The sequence below is a fragment of the Loxodonta africana genome, chromosome 26, assembly GCF_030014295.1.
Source record: "Loxodonta africana isolate mLoxAfr1 chromosome 26, mLoxAfr1.hap2, whole genome shotgun sequence".
Classification (NCBI taxonomy): domain Eukaryota; kingdom Metazoa; phylum Chordata; class Mammalia; order Proboscidea; family Elephantidae; genus Loxodonta; species Loxodonta africana.
The window spans coordinates 929,378-948,485 of NC_087367.1; the positions used below are offsets into that span (position 1 = coordinate 929,378).

The following is a 19,108-nucleotide window of genomic DNA, read 5'->3' on the forward strand; positions in this document are numbered from 1 at the left end:
ATTGGTCTTGAAAAATCCTATCATTTGATCTCTGGCATTGTTTTTATCACCAAGGCCATATTTTCCAACTTCTTCTTTGTTTCCAACTTTTGCATTCCAGTCGCCAGTAATTATCAATGCATCTTGATTGCATGTTCAATCAATTTCAGACTGCAGCAGCTGATAAAAATCTTCTATTTCTTCATCTTTGGCCCAGTGGTTGGTGCTTAAATTTGAATAATAGTCGTATTAACTGGTCTTTCTTGTAGGTATATGGATATTATCCTATCACTGACAGTGTTGTACTTCAGGATAAGATCTTGAAAAGTTCTTTTTGACGATGAATGCAACACCATTCCTCTTCGAGTTGTCATTCCCAGCATAGTAGACTATATGATTATCTGATTCAGAATGGCCAATACCAGTCCATTTCAGTTCACTAATGCCTAGGATATCGATGTGTATGGGTTCCATTTCAGACGATTTCCAGTTTTCCTAGATTCATACTTTGTGCATTCTAGGTTCTGATTATTAATGGGTATTTGCAGCTGTTTCTTCTCATTTTGAGTCACGCCACATCAGCAAATAAAGGTCCCGAAAGCTTTACTCCATCCACGTCATTAAGGTTGACTCTACTTTGAGGAGGCAGCTCTTCCCCAGTCATCTTTTGAGTGCCTTCCAACCGGGGGGGGGGGGTCATCTTCCAGCACTGTATCAGACAATGTTCCGCTGCTATTTTTAAGGTTTTCACTGGCAAATACTTTTCAGAAGTAGACTGCCAGGTCTTTCTTCCTTGTCTGTCTTAGTCTGGAAGCTCAGCTGAAACATGTCCTCCATGGGTGACCTTGCTGGTTATCTGAATACTGGAGGCATAGCTTCCAACATCACAGCAACACACAAGCCCCCACAGTACAACAAACTGACAGACACGTGGGGGAACTACATTTTAAAAGCATAAATTATGTGGAGTTTATTACAAAGTATTTTTTATTAAGTGCTGTAAAATATCATCTATTTCTGGCTGGATTGGTGCTCTAGTATATTGAATTAGGACCAAAACATTGTATTTACCATGATGCAAAATCTTCCAAATAGGAAGGCATAAGGAGAATTGAGTTATCGTGGTAGTACATACTTTATGTAAATAAAACACATAGATGCATATATGTACAAAACTGGAAAAAACTCATTGCCGTCAAGTCGATTTCGACTCATAGCGACCGTATAGGACAGAGTAGAACTGCCCCATAGGGTTTCCATGGAACTGCTGACCTTTTGGTTAGCCGCTGTAGCTCTTCCCCACCGCACCTCCAGGGTTTCCTGCGTATACATATACACACCTAAACAAAGATGTGTATGTGCTTTTTATATGGTTTATAGAATGTAAAATTTGTGGTTTTTGTCTAGGGTTAAGTTTAGAGCAAGTCGACATTTTGTGGCATTGCTTAGTAGAAGACTCTGAGTGTTACGATGATGCCCTCCATTGGTTTTTAAATCAAGTTCGAAGTAAAGATCAGCATGCTATGGGAATGGAGACCTACAAACATCTTTTCCTGGAGAAGGTGATTTATTTCTTCACTGCTTTACTGTTTATACCGTTTTTCCATATTCCCTTTTTGTTTATTGAAATACAAATTCTCTTAATGTTTCTTTTTTTTACATAATTTTTTAAAAAGTGGGCAATCCAGTTATTCTTACCAGTCCTATTATTATTTTTGCCACTTAGATTTTGCTGTAATTTTGTTCCTGACAGTATTTTTATATCTATGAAAGTATTTTATAAATGACAAAAATGTTTTATTTCTTAGCTAAAGCTCCTAAACTAACAGTAATTAGGAAATTCTTCAGGTCAGCCGTGGTTTGCAGTACGGGGTTTTCTGAGTATTTGTTTTTAAGTCAGTAATCACACTGTGGTTCCATTTTCAGGGTGGCGCACACACCATGAGTAAGAGAGCTGTACTCTGTGGCTCTTCCTCAGTTAAGTGACTGGTTTCAGCCAGTCTCCTGGGCGGGTATCAGCCGACCTCCAGATCAGTAGACCCCTGGGAAGGCGCTTTAGAAAGTGCTGTCACGATAGGAAAGCTGTGCCTCTCTCCAGTGTTTGGTCTTCTTTATCAGATACCACAGTTGGTTCAGTAATGACTTTGCTAAATGAATTGAATCAGTTATCCCAGTTTTCTTCTTAATAATTTGTACTTCTATTCCCATTTGAATGTTGAAAAGCCAGCAGTAATAAAGCAATAGTCTTTTTATTGCTCTTACTGCTCATTTTTGAAATTATAAAGATTCCCTACAACTCTCACATTGTCTCTGTGGTGGAATTGAGCACATATGAAGGAATTTTGGTACACGTAAACTAAAGCACTTTCGTAAATCCAAGACAAAGCTACAAATAGAACTTAAGGTTTCCTTAATCCCAGGCTTTTGCTTGTACGTAAACTGTGCATGTAGCTACACATCTCATAAATGTGCACAGTGTAAGTGTGGCATAAACAGTGTTTGTTCCTTTGATTTGGTGCTATGTACATCTTTTAAGTTATAACTAAAAATCAGAGCTGATACATTTCTTCTGCAGTGTTTTCACGGAAGTTCAGTGTGTTAGCTTAAATCTGATAAGTTAAATTTAATGAAGTAGCATTCAATAATTTAAACATCTTGTTAAACTGGCTTTAAATTTTTTTTTAAAGATGCCCCAGCTGAAGCCGGAAACAATTAGCATGACTGGCTTAAACCTGTTTCAGCATCTCTGTAACTTGGCTCGATTGGCCACCAGTGCCTACGATGGTGGTTCAAACTCTGAGGTACGCACTGAGACGGGACGTTTGTGCAGTTTTCACTTTATTTCGTAATTGAGATCACCTGATTATCTCATATAGTCTGCCAAGCATTGTGTTACCAACTTGGAAGACTTTTAGTCTTAGGTTTTATAAAGCTTTCTCTTTGGGTTTGAAAAGTTTTAAAAAGCAAATTTGATGTATTTTAATTACCAAAGATAACGTGGGTTTTGTTTCTGTGTGTTCCTTGATTTATAGAGAAGAGGCCACTTGAGTGTTATTTTAGTCTCCTGGAAGCTCCTCATAATCGAGTGGTATGCAGGTGGGAGATGGATTTGTCTTGAATATGATTTTTTGCCCGTTTGTGGCGTCCAAGTGTTTAGTTGCTCTTGGGCAATTAAGCTACAGGTACCTGTCGGTAACCTCTATTCTGGAATAGAATCTAACTAAATCGTCTCTAACTGTGAGTCATTGTGATCAGTTCATTGACTCTGAAAAATTGCTAGTCTTATCTTTGGCTTATAGTATATTTGACTAGTTTGGTGGTTTTTAGGTTTTGTTAAATACATTATCCCTAGATTCTTACCACAGATTTACTGGATATTCTAATTGATTAATGATAGCTGGGGTTTGTGTAATAGCCGTTCATGTTTTTTCATTAGTTTTCTTCAGAAGTTCATGCTGTGTTAGGATAGAAAGAGAAAACAAACCTTAATCTGTATGGTAAAGAATAATTAGATTTGTACTTAGAAGGCTTTTCTTGGTAGCTTCTCACTGCCTTTTCCCCTTGTTTGAGCAGTTCTGTTGGATTTTTTGGTCTTCTTGCATTGGTATCCTCTGATACGTCTCAGTTGGATAATCTAATAAGACAACCGGGCAGATGTGATTGACCTAAGAAGTAGGTCTGTTCTTGTTTCGATGCTGCGTTTTAGGTAGACGGAAGAGCAGTGTTGACGTTAGCCACCTATCAGAACGATGCCTTTCTTCACCCTATGCAGCTCTGAGGGCTTTCACTTCCCACTTTCTCTGTGGTCACTCCTGACAGTGTCCTCTTTGTCCTCTCAGAGTTGACATCATACATTTAAGTGAGAACTTGGGTTAGCATAACATTTTAATTTTCTTGGAATACCTGAAAGCAGTAGCTCTAGCAAGGCTTCTGTCTCTTTGTATTGTTATTATCAAGCTGTGATATTGTATGACCTTTAAATTGGACACAGTAGTTCTCTGATCAGTTACATCATTGTTTGACAAATAGTTAAATTTATAGATGTGATCACATTTTTTTCCCTTAGCTGTGTGGTATGGACCAATTTTGGGGCATTGCGTTAAGAGCACAGTCTGGTGATGTCAGTCGAGCAGCTATCCAATATATTAACTCCTATTATATTAACGGTGAGTGATTTGAAATATTGTCTTACACAATTTTTTGTGTGAGGATTTTTTTGTTAAGCTACAGTTTAATATTGCTGAAATAGAATATATGATGAACAATGGTGTCACCATCTGGCTTTCAGGTAAAACGGGTTTGGAGAAGGAGCAAGAATTCATTAGTAAGTGTATGGAGAGTCTCCTGATAGCGTCCAGCAGCCTTGAACAGGAACCCCACTCCAGCCTCACAGTTATAGAACGAGGACTCCTGATGCTGAAGACACATCTGGAAGCCTTTAGAAGAAGGTAAATTTTCTTATACCATGTCGTTAGAGTGAACTTAAGTCTTCTGTTTTTTCTTTTTAATTGCTTATGTGTCCAAAAGTATTCTCAAAATAGTTTTGAAAAAGTTTTTGTTGGGGGCAGGTAGAAAGCATAATTTACAAAAAAAATGAAGGGTCAGTAATAGAAGTAATTTTTAATCCGGAATATTTACCATGTCACTGTGGAGTAGGAATGCGTATCCCTGACAAATGTTGCAAAGCTTTAAAACTCAAACTTTGAGTAGATACGCATGAGTAAAAGTTAGAGTCTCTGGACAGTATTCCATCTGGAAGAAATCATTAATACAGGCAGAAGAGGCAGACCACCACCACAACACAAATTTCACTAAAACTCTCACCAAGAACGTGAAATAATCAGTCATAGTTGAATCGAGTTGAGTCATTTGTTTCATTTGCTGTGTTTTTTTTTTTTTTTTTTTCTTCCTGGACTAGGAGACAGTATTTTAATTTTGAATTTCCATTTACCATGGAAACTTGACCAAAAAAAATTCTGTGTTAATGAATAGCTGTATAATTAATTTAGACATACCCTGTGTAATACAGAAATAAAGCAAATTAACATTTATGAATATGTCGACTAAAATGAAAGGTGAGTAGATAGTTTTAATTAAGAAATTATGTATGTTAAAAGTCATTAACTATGAGTAAATGTAAAAGTAGAAATAACTCTTGAAAAAATGTTAAAGTTAATACCTTCTTTCAACTTCAGATCAGAGTTCAGTACTGGAAAAAATTACTCAATGTTTATTGATGTTTTCTTTAAAATAGGAAGACTTGAGTTATAAAGATACTTTACACATTCTTTTAAGTAACGTAGTTCCACGTAGTTCCATGGTTTACAGCATTTGGGCACTGCAAAATTTTTTACTTTGATTGTGATTACAATTGGTAGAAATTCTATTTCAATTATTCCTGTGTTTTTAAAGGAGCTCGAGTTTTTCCCATAGAAAGTCAACATTGCCTCATCATTTTTACCACTTTAAAAAAAAAAAATTCAGCAAATGTGGTAATGTGACTTAGTCACATTAATAAAAAATACATACTCATTATAAAATTCAGACATTTTATTAATATATAATACAGCAAGCGAAAGTTCCCTGTAATTTACGTCTTCCTATGAAAGATAGTTATGGTTAATGACGTGTACGTGTGCATACAAAGTGTTCTCTGTGCAGCAGCGCCTGCTGGTTCAGACCTCAGTCTCACACGGTGCTACCAGTGTTTAAGTACTTCCTTAAAAAGTCTTAAAAAGTTTACTAAATTTCCTGCAGTTCAGGAGGGCTTTTTATAAGTTTAATGAATTTGAATTAAAAAATCACTTCTCAGTTGTATAAAGTTTTTTTCTAATTCTTGAGAAAAATTTCTTGTATGTAGTGTCCTTGACATAAATCTTTGCAAATATTTGTTTGTGTTCTACTCTCAGAGTTAATTTTGGTGTTGAATAATAGATATAAATATTCTTTGGGGATGGCTGGTAGAGAAACTAGAACAAAAAACATTGAATATTCAGACAAACAAAGCAGTAGTTCAAAAAATTATCTAGGTATTACCAGGCACATTCTTGTCCAGTATCGCTGTACAGTATCAAGCGTTAACTACACTTAGTGCTACTACTGACTTTATAGTCGCCTGACATTTATAGATTGGAAATACAAAATTATTGCTATGTGTTTGTTGTATTTAAAGAGTAAATAAAAATGTGTTTTTAAAAGGGTTTTCTTTTTAAAAAGAGGTAAGGTGATAATCTTAGGCATTGTTCTAAATGTAAGGAGATTTCGTTCCCCAGACAACATTAGGCGATGTCTAGGGACAACTCTGGTTGTCACAGTTGAGGGGAATGACTACTGGCATCTAGTGAATAGAGGCTGTGGGTACTGCCAGACATCCTACAGTGTATAAAGACAACTCTCACAACAAAATATTGAGCCCAAAATGTCAGTAGTTCTGAAGCGGGGAAACCCTGGTTTTAGAATATGTATCAGATAAGGTTGTTTTAAGATTACTCTTTTCTTAGTCATAGATACGTTTCTGTTGCTATTCCTGCCTGGTAATCACAAACCTAGAAGCTGGCTATTGAGTCACGTCCAAGAAATAAAGCAAGTCCATTCATTCTTGCCATTCTATCCTAGAATTGCCGATTATTTTAGACATTGGTAATTTTTTTTCTTAACTCAAGGACCCTGGACCCTGTTTTTAGCAATTTAAAACAAGTTAAAAATTGACAAGTGTTTAGTGGGTGCCTTGCTGTATGCCTGTCTCTTTGTACACATAAGTTTTTGTTATTCTCTTTATATAAAAATTTTAGCAGTCACGGAATCGACTCTTAAAAATTCTGTGATGCTGGTTCACATACACTGAATTATGTTTACTAGAATGTATTTCTGTCTGCGAAAAGTGTTTCCTAATACCTTTTTTTTTTCTCTTCTGAATGTTGGAATGACAGCTTGCCATTTCATTTACAGGATTACTTTGTTTCTTGCCACCACCTCCTCCTCTGTTTAGAAATTACTGTTCTTAATAGGATTTTTTTCCCCAGTAACTTTTCTTTGAAACTATTTTGTTCGGAGCTCTTAGCTATCTCTATGCGTTTAAATTTGATTCAATATGCTGAATCTAAATTTGGTGCTTTAGGTAAAATTAGAGTGTGCCAGAACCTTTTGTAGACTTTTGGTTTGTGAAGTGTTAAAAACTTATATAACATTAAAGTGGCTTAAAATGGTATTTTTCCTATGTGTGATTTTTGTTTTGTTTCAGGTTTGCATATCACCTGAGACAGTGGCAGATTGAAGGCACTGGGATTAGTAGTCACTTGAAAGCACTGAGTGACAAACAGTCTCTGCCACTAAGGGTCGTATGCCAGCCAGCTGGACTTCCTGACAAGGTAGTGACATCGTTGTAATTTCCAAATTGATAATATTTCCCAGCCCAAAAATCTGTTCTTTTTGTATTTTTAAATTGATTGCATCTCATATTTCAGATGACTATTGAAATGTATCCTAGTGACCAGGTAGCAGATCTTAGGGCTGAAGTAACTCATTGGTATGAAAATTTACAGAAAGAACAAATAAGCCAACAAGCTCAGCTTCAGGAGTTTGGTCAAAGCAGTCGAAAAGGAGACTTTCCCGGTGAGTCCAGCCATTCTGACTTTTATTTTGTTCTGTTGTATGTCAACTTTGAACCTTTACTTCTTTGAAGACCCACTAACCGTGTTCGTGGCTCACCTTTCCTTCCCCACCCCTTCGTATGATACCTTGATTCTTAAGCAGTAAGTTGCTCAGAATTGTTTCAGATGTAGTATGCCAACTGTTCTTTCTCATTTCTACAAAAAAAAACTCTATTTAGACTTTTGATGTAACCATCAAAAAACTTGTTTGATGTTATTTGGCGAGCAGTGTGGGAGGCATTGATAAGTTTAAATTTCCATATACTACTCATTATCCAATTTCACACAATTAAAAAAAAAATTTTGCCGTTTTAGTATATTTCATTTGGTTTTTTTTCTGAGCATATGAAAATCAGACACCCCCAGATCTCACTTGTGCCTCCCCTCTTTGCCCTAGAAAGTTAGAGAAATTTTTCATGTGGGCCTGAAATGTGTTTGATTCCTCCATTACCATCACCACTAGTGTATTTTCAGTGTTTTTCCATAGCACATAAAATACGAGCTAATCAGAAAAATGACCATGAAAGAAACATCATGAAAGCGGTTACTTTTTACTTACTATTTAAGGATTTGACATTATAAGTAACAGGTTGTTTATCTGCTTAGGAAAACGATCAAGTTCTCAAAGCTTCCTCTTAGGACTTCTGATTTGCTGTACAGGGTGATCATTCCTTAGCGTCTGTTAGTGAGGAGCCAAGGACGTGTCTGTAGGGTGCTGAGGATGAAACCATATGAGTTCTGAAATACCAAATCTTAAGTTAAAATCGCTTCTTTAGTAATTAAAAAATATTCTTCATACAAAAGAATATATGGTGAAAAGTCTCCCTCCTATCCCCATCTCTAAACTACCCATTTCCCTTTTTTTGAAGTAGACGTCGTTAGTGGTGTGTTATATCCTTCAAGAGATATCAGGATATAATGGAAAATGTTCATATATATGATTTTTTAAATGCAAATGATAGCATTACATTTATACTGTTCCACCCTTTACCTTTATTGCTTAACATTATCTAGAGAATAGTCCACATTAATACATATAGAAAGTTGTCTCATTTTTTTTAAGGCCTGCATAATCCATTATATGGAAATACCATGATTTTTTAACCTATTCTCCATTAACGGACATTTGGATTGTTTCCATTCTGTTGATATTACAAACAGTACTACAGAAAATATCCTTGTGTGCACATTATCTCACGTGTTAGGTAAATACCTCATTAAGGGTGCTGTGTAACAACCCAGCAGCACGTGGACCCAAGGTCAGCTGCGTCTCCAAGAGACCAAAGAAAGATTCCAGAACCAGTGAGCGGGACATATGGTTTATTAGGGGAGCTTACTTATGGGACAGTTGGTCCAGGGTGGCAGCTGGACCAGTTTAAGGAGGCTCCACACCTGCCTCCCAGGGGACACAAGCTTATACACCGTTCCAGCTGGACTAAGGCTCATTGTTTTCCTCCCAAGTCCTTGGGCAGCCAGCATTCACAGGGACTTCATGTCCAGACCCAGATGTTTTTCTTCTTGTTGCTAAGGCGTTCCTCGGCCTTGGCCACTGGCCCAGTCATGCCACTCTCAGCCTTGCCCCTTAGGCCAAGTCCATCCTCAGTTCGTCCCCAGCATGCTTTGGAGAAGAGCAACGCTGACTCCATTAGGACGGGATGCATAATAGCTGAATAGCATTACTGTACAAAGGGATTTTCAGACCCAAAGGTAACTGCTTTTGTTAGGTTGAAATGTTTTATACATAAAGAAGCACGTATAAAATGAATGATAATAAAATGAAAACCCATGCATACTGCCCGGATTAAGAAGTAGAGCATTGCTAGAAGGTACTTGTTTGTACTGCCTTAATACCATCCTCCCATCCCCCTTAGACACTATCCTGATTTGAGGGTTTGTTTTTCTTTTTGTGTTCTTTATAGTTTTACCTGCACTGTATGTATTTCTGGAGCCTTGGTGGCACAGAAGTTAAAGCACTCAGCTGCTAACCAGAAGGCTGGCAGTTTGAATCCACCAGTCGCTCCACAGGAGAAAGATGTGGCAGTCCTCTTCCATAAAGGTTTACAGCCTTGGAAACCCTGTGGGACAGTTCTCCTCTGCTCTGCAGGGCCAGTGAATCAGAACTGATTCGGTGGCAGTGGATTTTTGGTGTATGTTTCTAATCAGTGCATTTATTTTTGCGACACCAATTAGCAAGCACAAACCTGGTAGATTAAAGAAAAAGAGAGAAGACGACAAGCTAAAGGAGTGTAGCTTCACTTCCTTAAAGGATTGTGAAGCCTTGTCTGAGAATACCAGTGTAAAAGTTCTCGCGTATGGTTTCTCAGCACGGTCAGGACATCCTGTGGTAGTGTCATGTTGACGAGATGCTGGAATACAGTCAGAAATACAGTTACATGGTTTGCTTTTAATTTTCTAAGCCCTTCATGACTTGCTTTAGCTCTAAGGAGTAGATAAAAGTAGAATTTCTTCTGTGAGATGAAATGAATGTCCTCAGCTGAGCCAAGCAGCAGCGGGACAAGGAGGTAAGAACAGGAACTTCACTCGTACTTGGTGAAGATAGTCCAGGTGTGCTAGGTAAGAGTCTGGGTCAGATTCCTGAACATTCTTTTCTGAGGTAGAAAAGGTAATCATGACAGTCCTCAATAATACATTTCTCTACAGTCACACTGATCTGCTGATTGCCCTCCAGCCCTTTGACATCATCCACATGATTCTCTTCTGTGTTTCCAGTGTCCCATGCTGCCTTCTTCATTGGTTTCGTTTTTGCGTGTGTGCTATAAGGCAATTTCTAGTAGCTTCTTGAGAGAAAGTTAATGGGGTAAAGTTTTTCACTCCTTGAATGATTGAAAATATATTTCTTATGTTGTCATATCCAAATGGTAATTTGGTTGGTAGAGAGCTCTGAGTTGGAAATTTTGTTTCAGAATTTGAGGTGTTGTTCCATTCTCTTCTTGTTTCCATTGTTGCTGTTGAGAATTCTGAAGCTATTATGATTTCTTTTTTTTTTTCTTCTCTGCAAAATATGTAGAAACATAAGAGATTGTGTCACAACACAGTTACTTTTGCAGGACTTCAGACTGGTTTTTTCCAGTTCAAACCCCTGCCGAGAATCTGCATTTCCAACCCAGAGTTGCTGAATCAGAATGTACAGTTTAACAAGACCCCCAGATGATTCTTAGTGTAATAAATTTTGAGATCCACTACCCTACTAGTGGTTCTCAGAGTTGATGCCTAACTAACGTTAGTATCACCTGGGAACTAAGCAGAAACGCAAATTCTCAGTAGGGGTTCCAACCAGAAGGAACCTGTTCAAAGCCTTGTGCTTTTGGGGGTAGAGGAAGGAGGATAGAATCAGAGTGGAGGTTAACCAGGAGCTTGAGTTGTGTTTTTATTTCTTAAGCTGAGTGGTGAGTACATAGGTATTGGTTACATTATTTTCTATGTCTTAAATATTTCATAATAATAATAAAAAAGAAGTCTTGATGTGCTAGACTTTGTGTTTAACCACTTCTGAGAGAAAACCCCAACTAATACAGGCTTTTTGTTATTCAGGAATGTGGCAAACAGTCAAACCAAAAACCCATTGCTACCCAGTCAGTTCTGACTCATAGCAACCCTGTAAATACCCCCAAAGACCCTCTTATTTCTCTCTCGATTTGTTTTGTCATGGTCTATCTTTACTCTAATGTTGGACCTAATTTCATTGGTTATGATGCACATTTATGTGTGTGTGTATATATATGTGTGTGTGTATGTGCGTCTGTCATAGTACACATGTATGTATGGACCTAATTTCATTGGTTATGATGCACGTTTATGTGTGTGTGTGTATATATGTGTGTGTGTATATATATGTGTGTGTGTATGTGCGTCTGTCATAGTATGCATATGTATATGTATGTATAATACACACACAGAAATGGAAAGTGTATTTCAGGATAGGTGCTTAAGAAACACTGGCTATTACTTGCTTTCCTTTTGCGACAATCAGCTGGGGTGTAGAACTGTGCCTTGTCTTTCGCCTCATTAACATGGCTTATATCTCCCTTGTCTCTACCCTGGAAAAGGAGTATGCTTAGAGACCCAGCATTTCTGACATTTTTTACATGCCCTGTTTTTCTCTCCTGTAGTAGATGAGTGAATTTTCTCTTTGTCCTTTCTCTCCAGAAATTTCACAATACTAAGCCTGAGAATGAGCCTATTTTCAACTATCTTGATGGGTAGTTCAGTATTTAAATATTTAGGTATGTAGTGGGCCCTTCTGTATTGGCAGTTCATATCTTTCAGTTGGGGGAAATTTTCTTGAATTGTTTTGTTGCTTTCCGGTCTTCTTTTTTATCATTTTTCTCTTTCTAAAACTTCTCCGTTATTTAGATGCTTCATCTCATGAACTACTCCTAATTTACTTATCTTTTCTGTCCTACATTTCATTTTTTGTTTTAACTCCTCTTCCTGAGAGATGTTCTCAAATTCATTTTGCAACCCTTCTATTGAGTTTCTCTTTCTGCTGTCGTGCTTTTAATATCTAAGATCTCTTTTTTATTCTCTGAATATCCCTATTTTCATGGTTGAAGTACTATTTTGAGATTTTTAGTGAATTTTTTAAAGTGTCAAATCATACTTTTTTATCCAGTCTGTTAGTGTCTGCATTTTAATTAATGTTTAGATAGTGTACATTTAATGTAATTAATCTAATTGTCTCATCTCTCCTTTTTCTTCCTCCCCTTTCTTGTTTTGTTTTCTTTTAATGGGTACTTTAGAGTTTACAGTATGAATCTTTATTACAGTGTACCCTCAAATATGTCACTTCACATATAATTTAAGAGCCTTGAAACATTATACTTAAATTTTCCTCTTTCTGTTTTTTGTGCTATTGCATATATTACCAATCCCAAAATTAATTTTTGTTATATTTGCTTTAAGTACATAATTAACTCTTAAGGAAAACTTTTAAATGAGAAAAAAAATTATATTTACCCACATAGTTACAACTTCTGGCCCTTTTCATTCTTCGTGTAGATCTAAGTTTCCATTTTTTTCTTTCAAATGAACTTCCTTTCAAACTTTTTGTAGTGTAGGTCTTCTGGTAATGGATTTTCTCAAGTTTTTGTCTGAAAAAAATGTTTCCCTTCATTTTTGAAGGATATTTTCATTGAATATAAAATTCTAGGTCAGTATTATTTTCTTTCAGAACATTGCGGGTGTTGCTTCATTGTCATTTGGTTTCCATTTCTGACAAGAAGTCCGTGATTTTTCTTACCTTTCTTCTTTTGTGTCCAATTTGTCTATTTTGCTCTTGTTGATTTTAAGATTTTTCTTTAACATTGATTTTCAGCAGTTCGATTATGGGTGTGCTTTGTTGTGACTTTGTGCATATGCGTTTGAGTTTCACTCAGCTTTTTGGGTCTGTGATTTTATAATTTTTAACGGATTTAGGAAAGCTCAGCAATTGTAGTCCTACTCCCCACCCCCTTGTTTTATTTCTGGGTCTCCGCTTCCATGTATCCTATCCTGCGTATTAACCTCTCCTAAGTCAGTGTCTTGTGAGTTCAGTGAGGCTGCTCCGTTGGTTTGTTTTGTTTTGGTCAGATATTGAAGCTGTTCCTATACCACCTAAGTGTCAGTCGGGTTGTAAGTTATAAGCTTTCTTTACCTCTGGCGTGGGCTCTGTCTTTCTTTTCCTTGGTCTTGCTGGTGACTGTGAGTTCGTATGATTTCCAGCTTGTGAACTTGGTTTGTGTGGTCTCTCTCCTCTTTTCTCTGTTTGTTTATGTCTTTAAGTTTTTAAAAATTTATTCTATTGGCGTTTTAGAGGGTAAAAATTTGGATGTGTATTGTTCAGTACATCATCTTAATTAATGCATTAAACAGTTATTAATTTGAATGCCTACTATGTTGTAATGCTGGGAATACATCTTTGAACATAAATCTCTGCCCCTGTGGAACTGTTTTTGTTTTTGAGGGAAGACAGATAACAAGTATATAACGTCAGGTGGTAATAAATGTTTTACAAATAAATAAAGCAGAGTCCGGGATTAGTAGTGAAGAGGCTCTTCGACTGACTGGTTAGAGCAGCGTGTGTTCCAGCATACGTTTGAGCAGAGGCTTGAATGGAGTGAGAGGAAGCCTGTGAATTTCTGGGGAGGAGCAGGGAGGCTGGGGCGCTAAGGATAGTGAGTAGGAGGATGCCGGAGTAAGTGAGAGGGCACTGGGGTGAGGGGGAGGGCGCCGGGGTGAATGGAGTAAGGGGGGATGCGGGGGTTAGCGGGAGGACACTGGGGAAGGAGGATGGAAAAGTAGGCAACAAAAGGACTTGATGCGTTCTAGAAGTAAATTGCCACAGCCTACTGAGTTTATTCAATTTACTATAAATCTAAAAGGTTGTAGAGGATTTTTTATCTTTTCATGTCAGATTTTTGTTTGCTTTCTATTTCGTAGTGTGTGTTGTGTTTTGTTTTGTTTTGGGTGGAGGAAGGATTGGTGAGTAATAATAGGGAAGAGAGAACTCAGTCATTGTAAATACAGATAGTCCCCGACTTAAGACAGGGTTCTGTTCCGGTGACTCCATCAGAAGTCGGTTCTGACGTAAGTCGAATGCCTTATTTTTTTTTGTTTGTTTGTTTTCATTATTATTGCTTTTTATTATCAATATCTTTATAAATCTGGCAGTGTTTTGAATAGTAAAATTGGACATCTGCAAGTGAACATCTGAGAATGATAACGTCCCCCAGTTATGCATTATAACATATTAGTAATGATAAGATGTACAAAAAAAGAACCTGACGCAGTCACAAGTGTGGTTCATCTTAACTTGAAAACGTCCTAAGGTGGAAACTACCTGTACATACTAGTTTCTTCAGCAGTTAGGTATTAAAGAAGCTGATTCTTTTGCATGTGTTGCTGGCGAAAATGCTGTAGGTTCTTAGGAAGCTTATGGAGGACTTTTTACTTGTAAAATTTTTTATATTGTTAAACAAGCAGGAGTTGATATAGTTAGACTGATGTTAAAGAAAGAACTTTCTGGTAATTTTCACTTCCTAAGGCTAATGTTGGAAACCCTGGTCACGTAGTGGTTAAGAGCTACGGCTACTAACCATAAGGTCAGCCATTCGAATCTACCAGGTGCTCCTTGGAAACTCCGTGAGGCAGTTCTGCTCTGTCCTATATGGTCGCTATGACTTGACAGCAACGGGTTTAGTTTGGTTTTCCGGTAAAGCTAATGTTGGACAAAAGAAAGTGTGAACTGAAGTAGGAAGTATACTGTCTTCCCTTCTCTCAGAAATTTATTGAGCTTAACTTCCAGTGGACTTAATGGTCATATTATGGATTCTTGTCAGCAAATAAAATAACCGTTACATAAATGTTCACTTCAGTTTTCTGCTGTTTTTCAGGAGGCCTCATGGGACCTGTCAGGATGATTTCTTCTGGACATGAGTTAACAACAGATTATGATGAAAAAGCGCTTCATGAACTTGGCTTTAAGGATATGCAGGTACACATACCAGATGTGATTTGAGTTTGAATCATCTATTCTAGTCAGCAGTTGAAGATACAGTTTAAAACCAGCTCTAGGTGCTTTTGTTACATTACGATACATACGTGAAGTTACTGTCTACTTAAGAGATTTATTTTTTTGTTTTTCAAACCGAAAATCTGATGTGTTATTGTTACCTCACCGGCCCTCCTACCTTTATAGATGGTGTTTGTGTCATTGGGTGCACCCAGAAGAGAGCGGAAAGGAGAAGGTGTTCAGCTGCCAGCCTCTTGCCTCCCGCCCCCTCAGAAGGACAACATTCCGATGCTTCTGCTTTTACAGGAGCCTCACCTGACTACCCTCTTTGACTTATTAGAGATGCTTGCATCGTTTAAACCCCCCTCGGGAAACATGGCAGTGGAAGACAGTGAGGTGACTGCATAGTGTATTTTATTTTCACGGTCTTGTTTTGTCTTTCTCTTGAGAGGAAAATAATTTTCTTAGGCATGTTTTAAGAACTCTAAAACCTAGGAATCCATTTATTCATTAATTAGCTATTTAAGTGCCTAATGAGATCCATGCATACTGTTTATTATTTTATAAGGGTGATTTAAAGCAGACACAATTCCAGCCTTCTTTGAGTTCAGAGGGGCATCAGATAATAACCAACATACCTAATAGAGAAATAAGTTCAAGTAAATTCACAAACGCTTTAATATAGCGATAATTGCTAAGACGGAAATGTGCTGCGCCGTTATTAAGGGGTGGAGTTGGATAGAGACCCATTTATATATGAGGTGGTTTGGGAAGGGTTCTCTGAAGAGACCATATATGCCCTGAGCTGGAAGGGTGAAAAGCAGACAGCTAAGTGAAAAGGATGAGGAATGATCGTGTTAGAGGAACGTGATTCCTGAAGCCCTTGCATAGGAAGGAGCTAAGCAGGTCTAGGAATTGACAGAGAACTAGTGGGCAGAAAGGGAGGGAGACGGGAGAGTGGAATGAGAAGAATGAGATTGGAAAGGTAGACGGCACCAAAGCTCATAAGCCTCGTGGGCCATAAGTAAAGTGGAAAACAATCCAGGGTTTTAAGGAGATAAACATACTCTGATTTGTGTTTTATAGATAACCGAGTTTGATTGGCAGGAATAGAGAAAGCAGTAAGAACCTGACGTGCTAGTCCAGGAAGGAGTCAGCGATGCCCTGGGCTAGGATGGTGGCAGTGGAAATTAATTAAGTTGAAACAGCTGTGAAGTGGTGGTAGTGATAGTAGCGTCAGAACCTGTCTAGCTTCAGGGGGAAAATGAGAATCAAGAGCAGCCTAAGGCTGATCCCTGTGAGGTGGAGGTAAGGCATACCTCTTTTCTCTAATGTTTTTACCAGCCAGCCGTCCCTTCCACGGCACTGTCTACTTCTCTGCTGGGTTTGATTGTCTCTTGCAGTGGCCACACACGACTCACAGACCATACTTAGAGTTTAAGTGGCTTATTAAGGAAGCAGCAGGGTACAGCTTAGAATCAGGACCAACAGGCTGCAACTTAGGATCGGGAAATGTGAGGCAAAGTCTAGAAGGCTCCCCTGAAGTGGAGAGCACATCCCTCCCTTCCTCAGTGAAGGACAGCTCTCTCAGCTGCTCTCGTGTGGAGCAAGCAGGCCCTTCCCTCAGCCTCCTCAGAGCAGACCTCTCTCTTCTCAGCCCCCTCAGGATGTACCTCCTCTCGACTCGCTGAGGACAGGCCCATCTGCCTTTGGCCTCCCTGCTCTCGGCCTCTCCACTGCAGACTGACCAGCCTGTGGCCAGCGCAGCAGCTTTGTTCAGCGCTCTTAGCTACACTGCAAGCAGCAGGCTGCTTCTTTCACCGCTGACCCGGCCATAGGGCCCCTTCAGGCCTCTCACTGTTCTCAGTGTTAGAGCCCTTGGCCTGTGTTACAGCTCGTCAGGGAGATGCCTTGCCTTGTCTCTCCCAGCGTCCTCCCTCTCTCCTTTCTTCCGTCTGCTTCTGTCTGCCCGCTTGTGCAGTGTTGACGGCATGCACAGGTCATTCTCGATTCACAAACCATCTTTCTCTTTTTCTTTGGCACATCGCGTCATTAGTAATATGTGGCAGTGGATAATTTGCTGATGTCATTCTCAGATGTTACCTTGTATATATTCAATTTTATGATTTACTGTTCAAAACACTGCCAGGTTTATAAAGATACTGATAATAAAAGGCAATAGTAATGAAAACAAACAAAAAAAATTGAACTCAATTTCTATGAGAGCTGACTTACGACAGTCATCGGAATGGAACCTTGTTGTAGATCAGGCACCACCTGTGTGAGCAAACCCCTAGCCAGTTTCAAGGCGTGGCCCTCCCACCAGAGGCACGAATTGACCAATCCCCTGCCAGTAGGTCACAGACACATTTACATAGGAGGTTATAGTCACTTCATTTGCATAAGTATATTGACCAGTCCCTGCAAGGTGCATAAAACAGACCATCACAGGGTAGGCTGCAGCCCAGGGCTGGACAAAAAGTATCAAACTACAGTTGTTTACAGCTTACCTAGGAAATGTCAGTCAACCTAGACAAAAGTAATAGACTCTCAGGGGTAGAAAACTAGGGCAAAGGTAACTCCTTCCTGAGGGTTTAGAGGGAAAATTTCTCAAGCTGTTTTTCCAAGGAACTAAAGCACAAGGCCACATAAAGGAACTCATTGCACCACACAACATAACTTGGTGGTGGATTAGGAGAGGGGAGTGAAAGAGGGCGACACGGAGATGGTGTCCGAGTTACCTGCTTGAGCAGCTGGGTAGATTCCGTTTGAGGTGAAGAATGGACGCCTGTGGGACATCAAGTGGTGATGTCAGTTAAGCCGCTGGACCTGAATTTGGAGCTCAGAGAAGAGGTTTGGGCTGGAGAGATAAGTTTTTGGATCATCAACATAAAGATGGCATTTAAAGTCCAAAATGTTTAGCAGATTACCTTAAAGGAGTCATTTTCAGCTCAGTGATTTTTTTCTTTAATCCTTTAAAATGACTAATCCTGTGATCTTACTTACCTTGTACCTCATTTGATGGATCTTACTGTGTTGAGATTCAGTGGGAGATAGAATAATGGTGCATCGATGTTTTCCCTTATGTCAGGCTGTTGTTCCTCCTTCCCCAGCCTGGTTCAGGGACTTCTTGCCATGTGTCCATTTGATGGTGGATGTCGTGGGAGCTACTGTTGAAGCTGTGTTCATCACAGGCTAGTTTCTCTTGTGGAAGCACATTCTCAAATTACAAAGATATCCCCCTTTTGTTGAAGCAGTGTAATCTGTTAATAGGTGCCTATGAACCTTCATCGTTTTTATTTCATACCGTAAATACTGACCTTCACTGCATGTCAGCACTGTGTTAAAAGAGAGAAAGACAAGAGAATACCCCAGTTTTCAAGGAAGGCACTGATGTTCTATGCAGTGTGTTAGGGCAACTTAGAAGAAGGTACAAAGATTGCTGGGCAACATTTTTTAACGGGGAGTCATTTAAACCAGTTCTGGTCCTGACAGGAGTGAAGAGAATCTCTACTGATTTAGAGAAAAGTGAATGATACGTTTGAGAAACTGGGAGTATGAGCATAATAGTGCGTTTCAAATACAAGGGCAGAAAGATTGTAACCCTTATTGCAAAAGGGCCTTATGTGGTTGCTCTCTTTTGTAAAATGAATTGCCGTCTTCATGGAAGAATATAAGCAACAAAATAAGATCTATTGTGTACTTTTAGGAAAGAAGCTCAAGTATTAGCATGGAAGATGTATTAGAGGAAAGGAAGACCAGAGGTGGGAAGCGGGGCCATTGTAACAGTCCACGTGAGGCCTAAACCAGAGGGAAGGAGTCATGCTGCTAGGAGAGGTTTTACTCAGTCCTTGCTTTAGGAAAGATGCACTATCCTTGATACAAGGGTTCTTTGTTGAACGAGACCGGTTCAGTTCTGATGAAGGTTACAGAAAAGTGGAAATAAAGAGACTTCATGGTGTCTGGTTTA

The 19,108-nt window shown here is 38.8% G+C and overlaps 1 protein-coding gene across 6 annotated transcripts in view; it reads left to right on the top strand.

The window, feature by feature from the left end:
- The window catches only part of USP34 (ubiquitin specific peptidase 34), a 249,426-nt gene that overhangs the window by 119,110 nt on the left and 111,208 nt on the right, over positions 1–19,108 (top strand). For 5 of the 6 annotated variants that reach the window (XM_064276991.1, XM_064276988.1, XM_064276990.1 and 2 more), the window contains 8 exons: positions 1,387–1,541; positions 2,667–2,780; positions 4,046–4,145; positions 4,268–4,427; positions 7,220–7,346; positions 7,443–7,590; positions 15,020–15,120; positions 15,325–15,534. In XM_064276991.1, coding sequence (XP_064133061.1) covers positions 1,387–1,541; positions 2,667–2,780; positions 4,046–4,145; positions 4,268–4,427; positions 7,220–7,346; positions 7,443–7,590; positions 15,020–15,120; positions 15,325–15,534 — 1,115 coding nt within the window. The remainder of the gene's footprint in view (positions 1–1,386; positions 1,542–2,666; positions 2,781–4,045; positions 4,146–4,267; positions 4,428–7,219; positions 7,347–7,442; positions 7,591–15,019; positions 15,121–15,324; positions 15,535–19,108) is intronic. The other variant, XM_064276993.1, reaches the window with a different exon arrangement.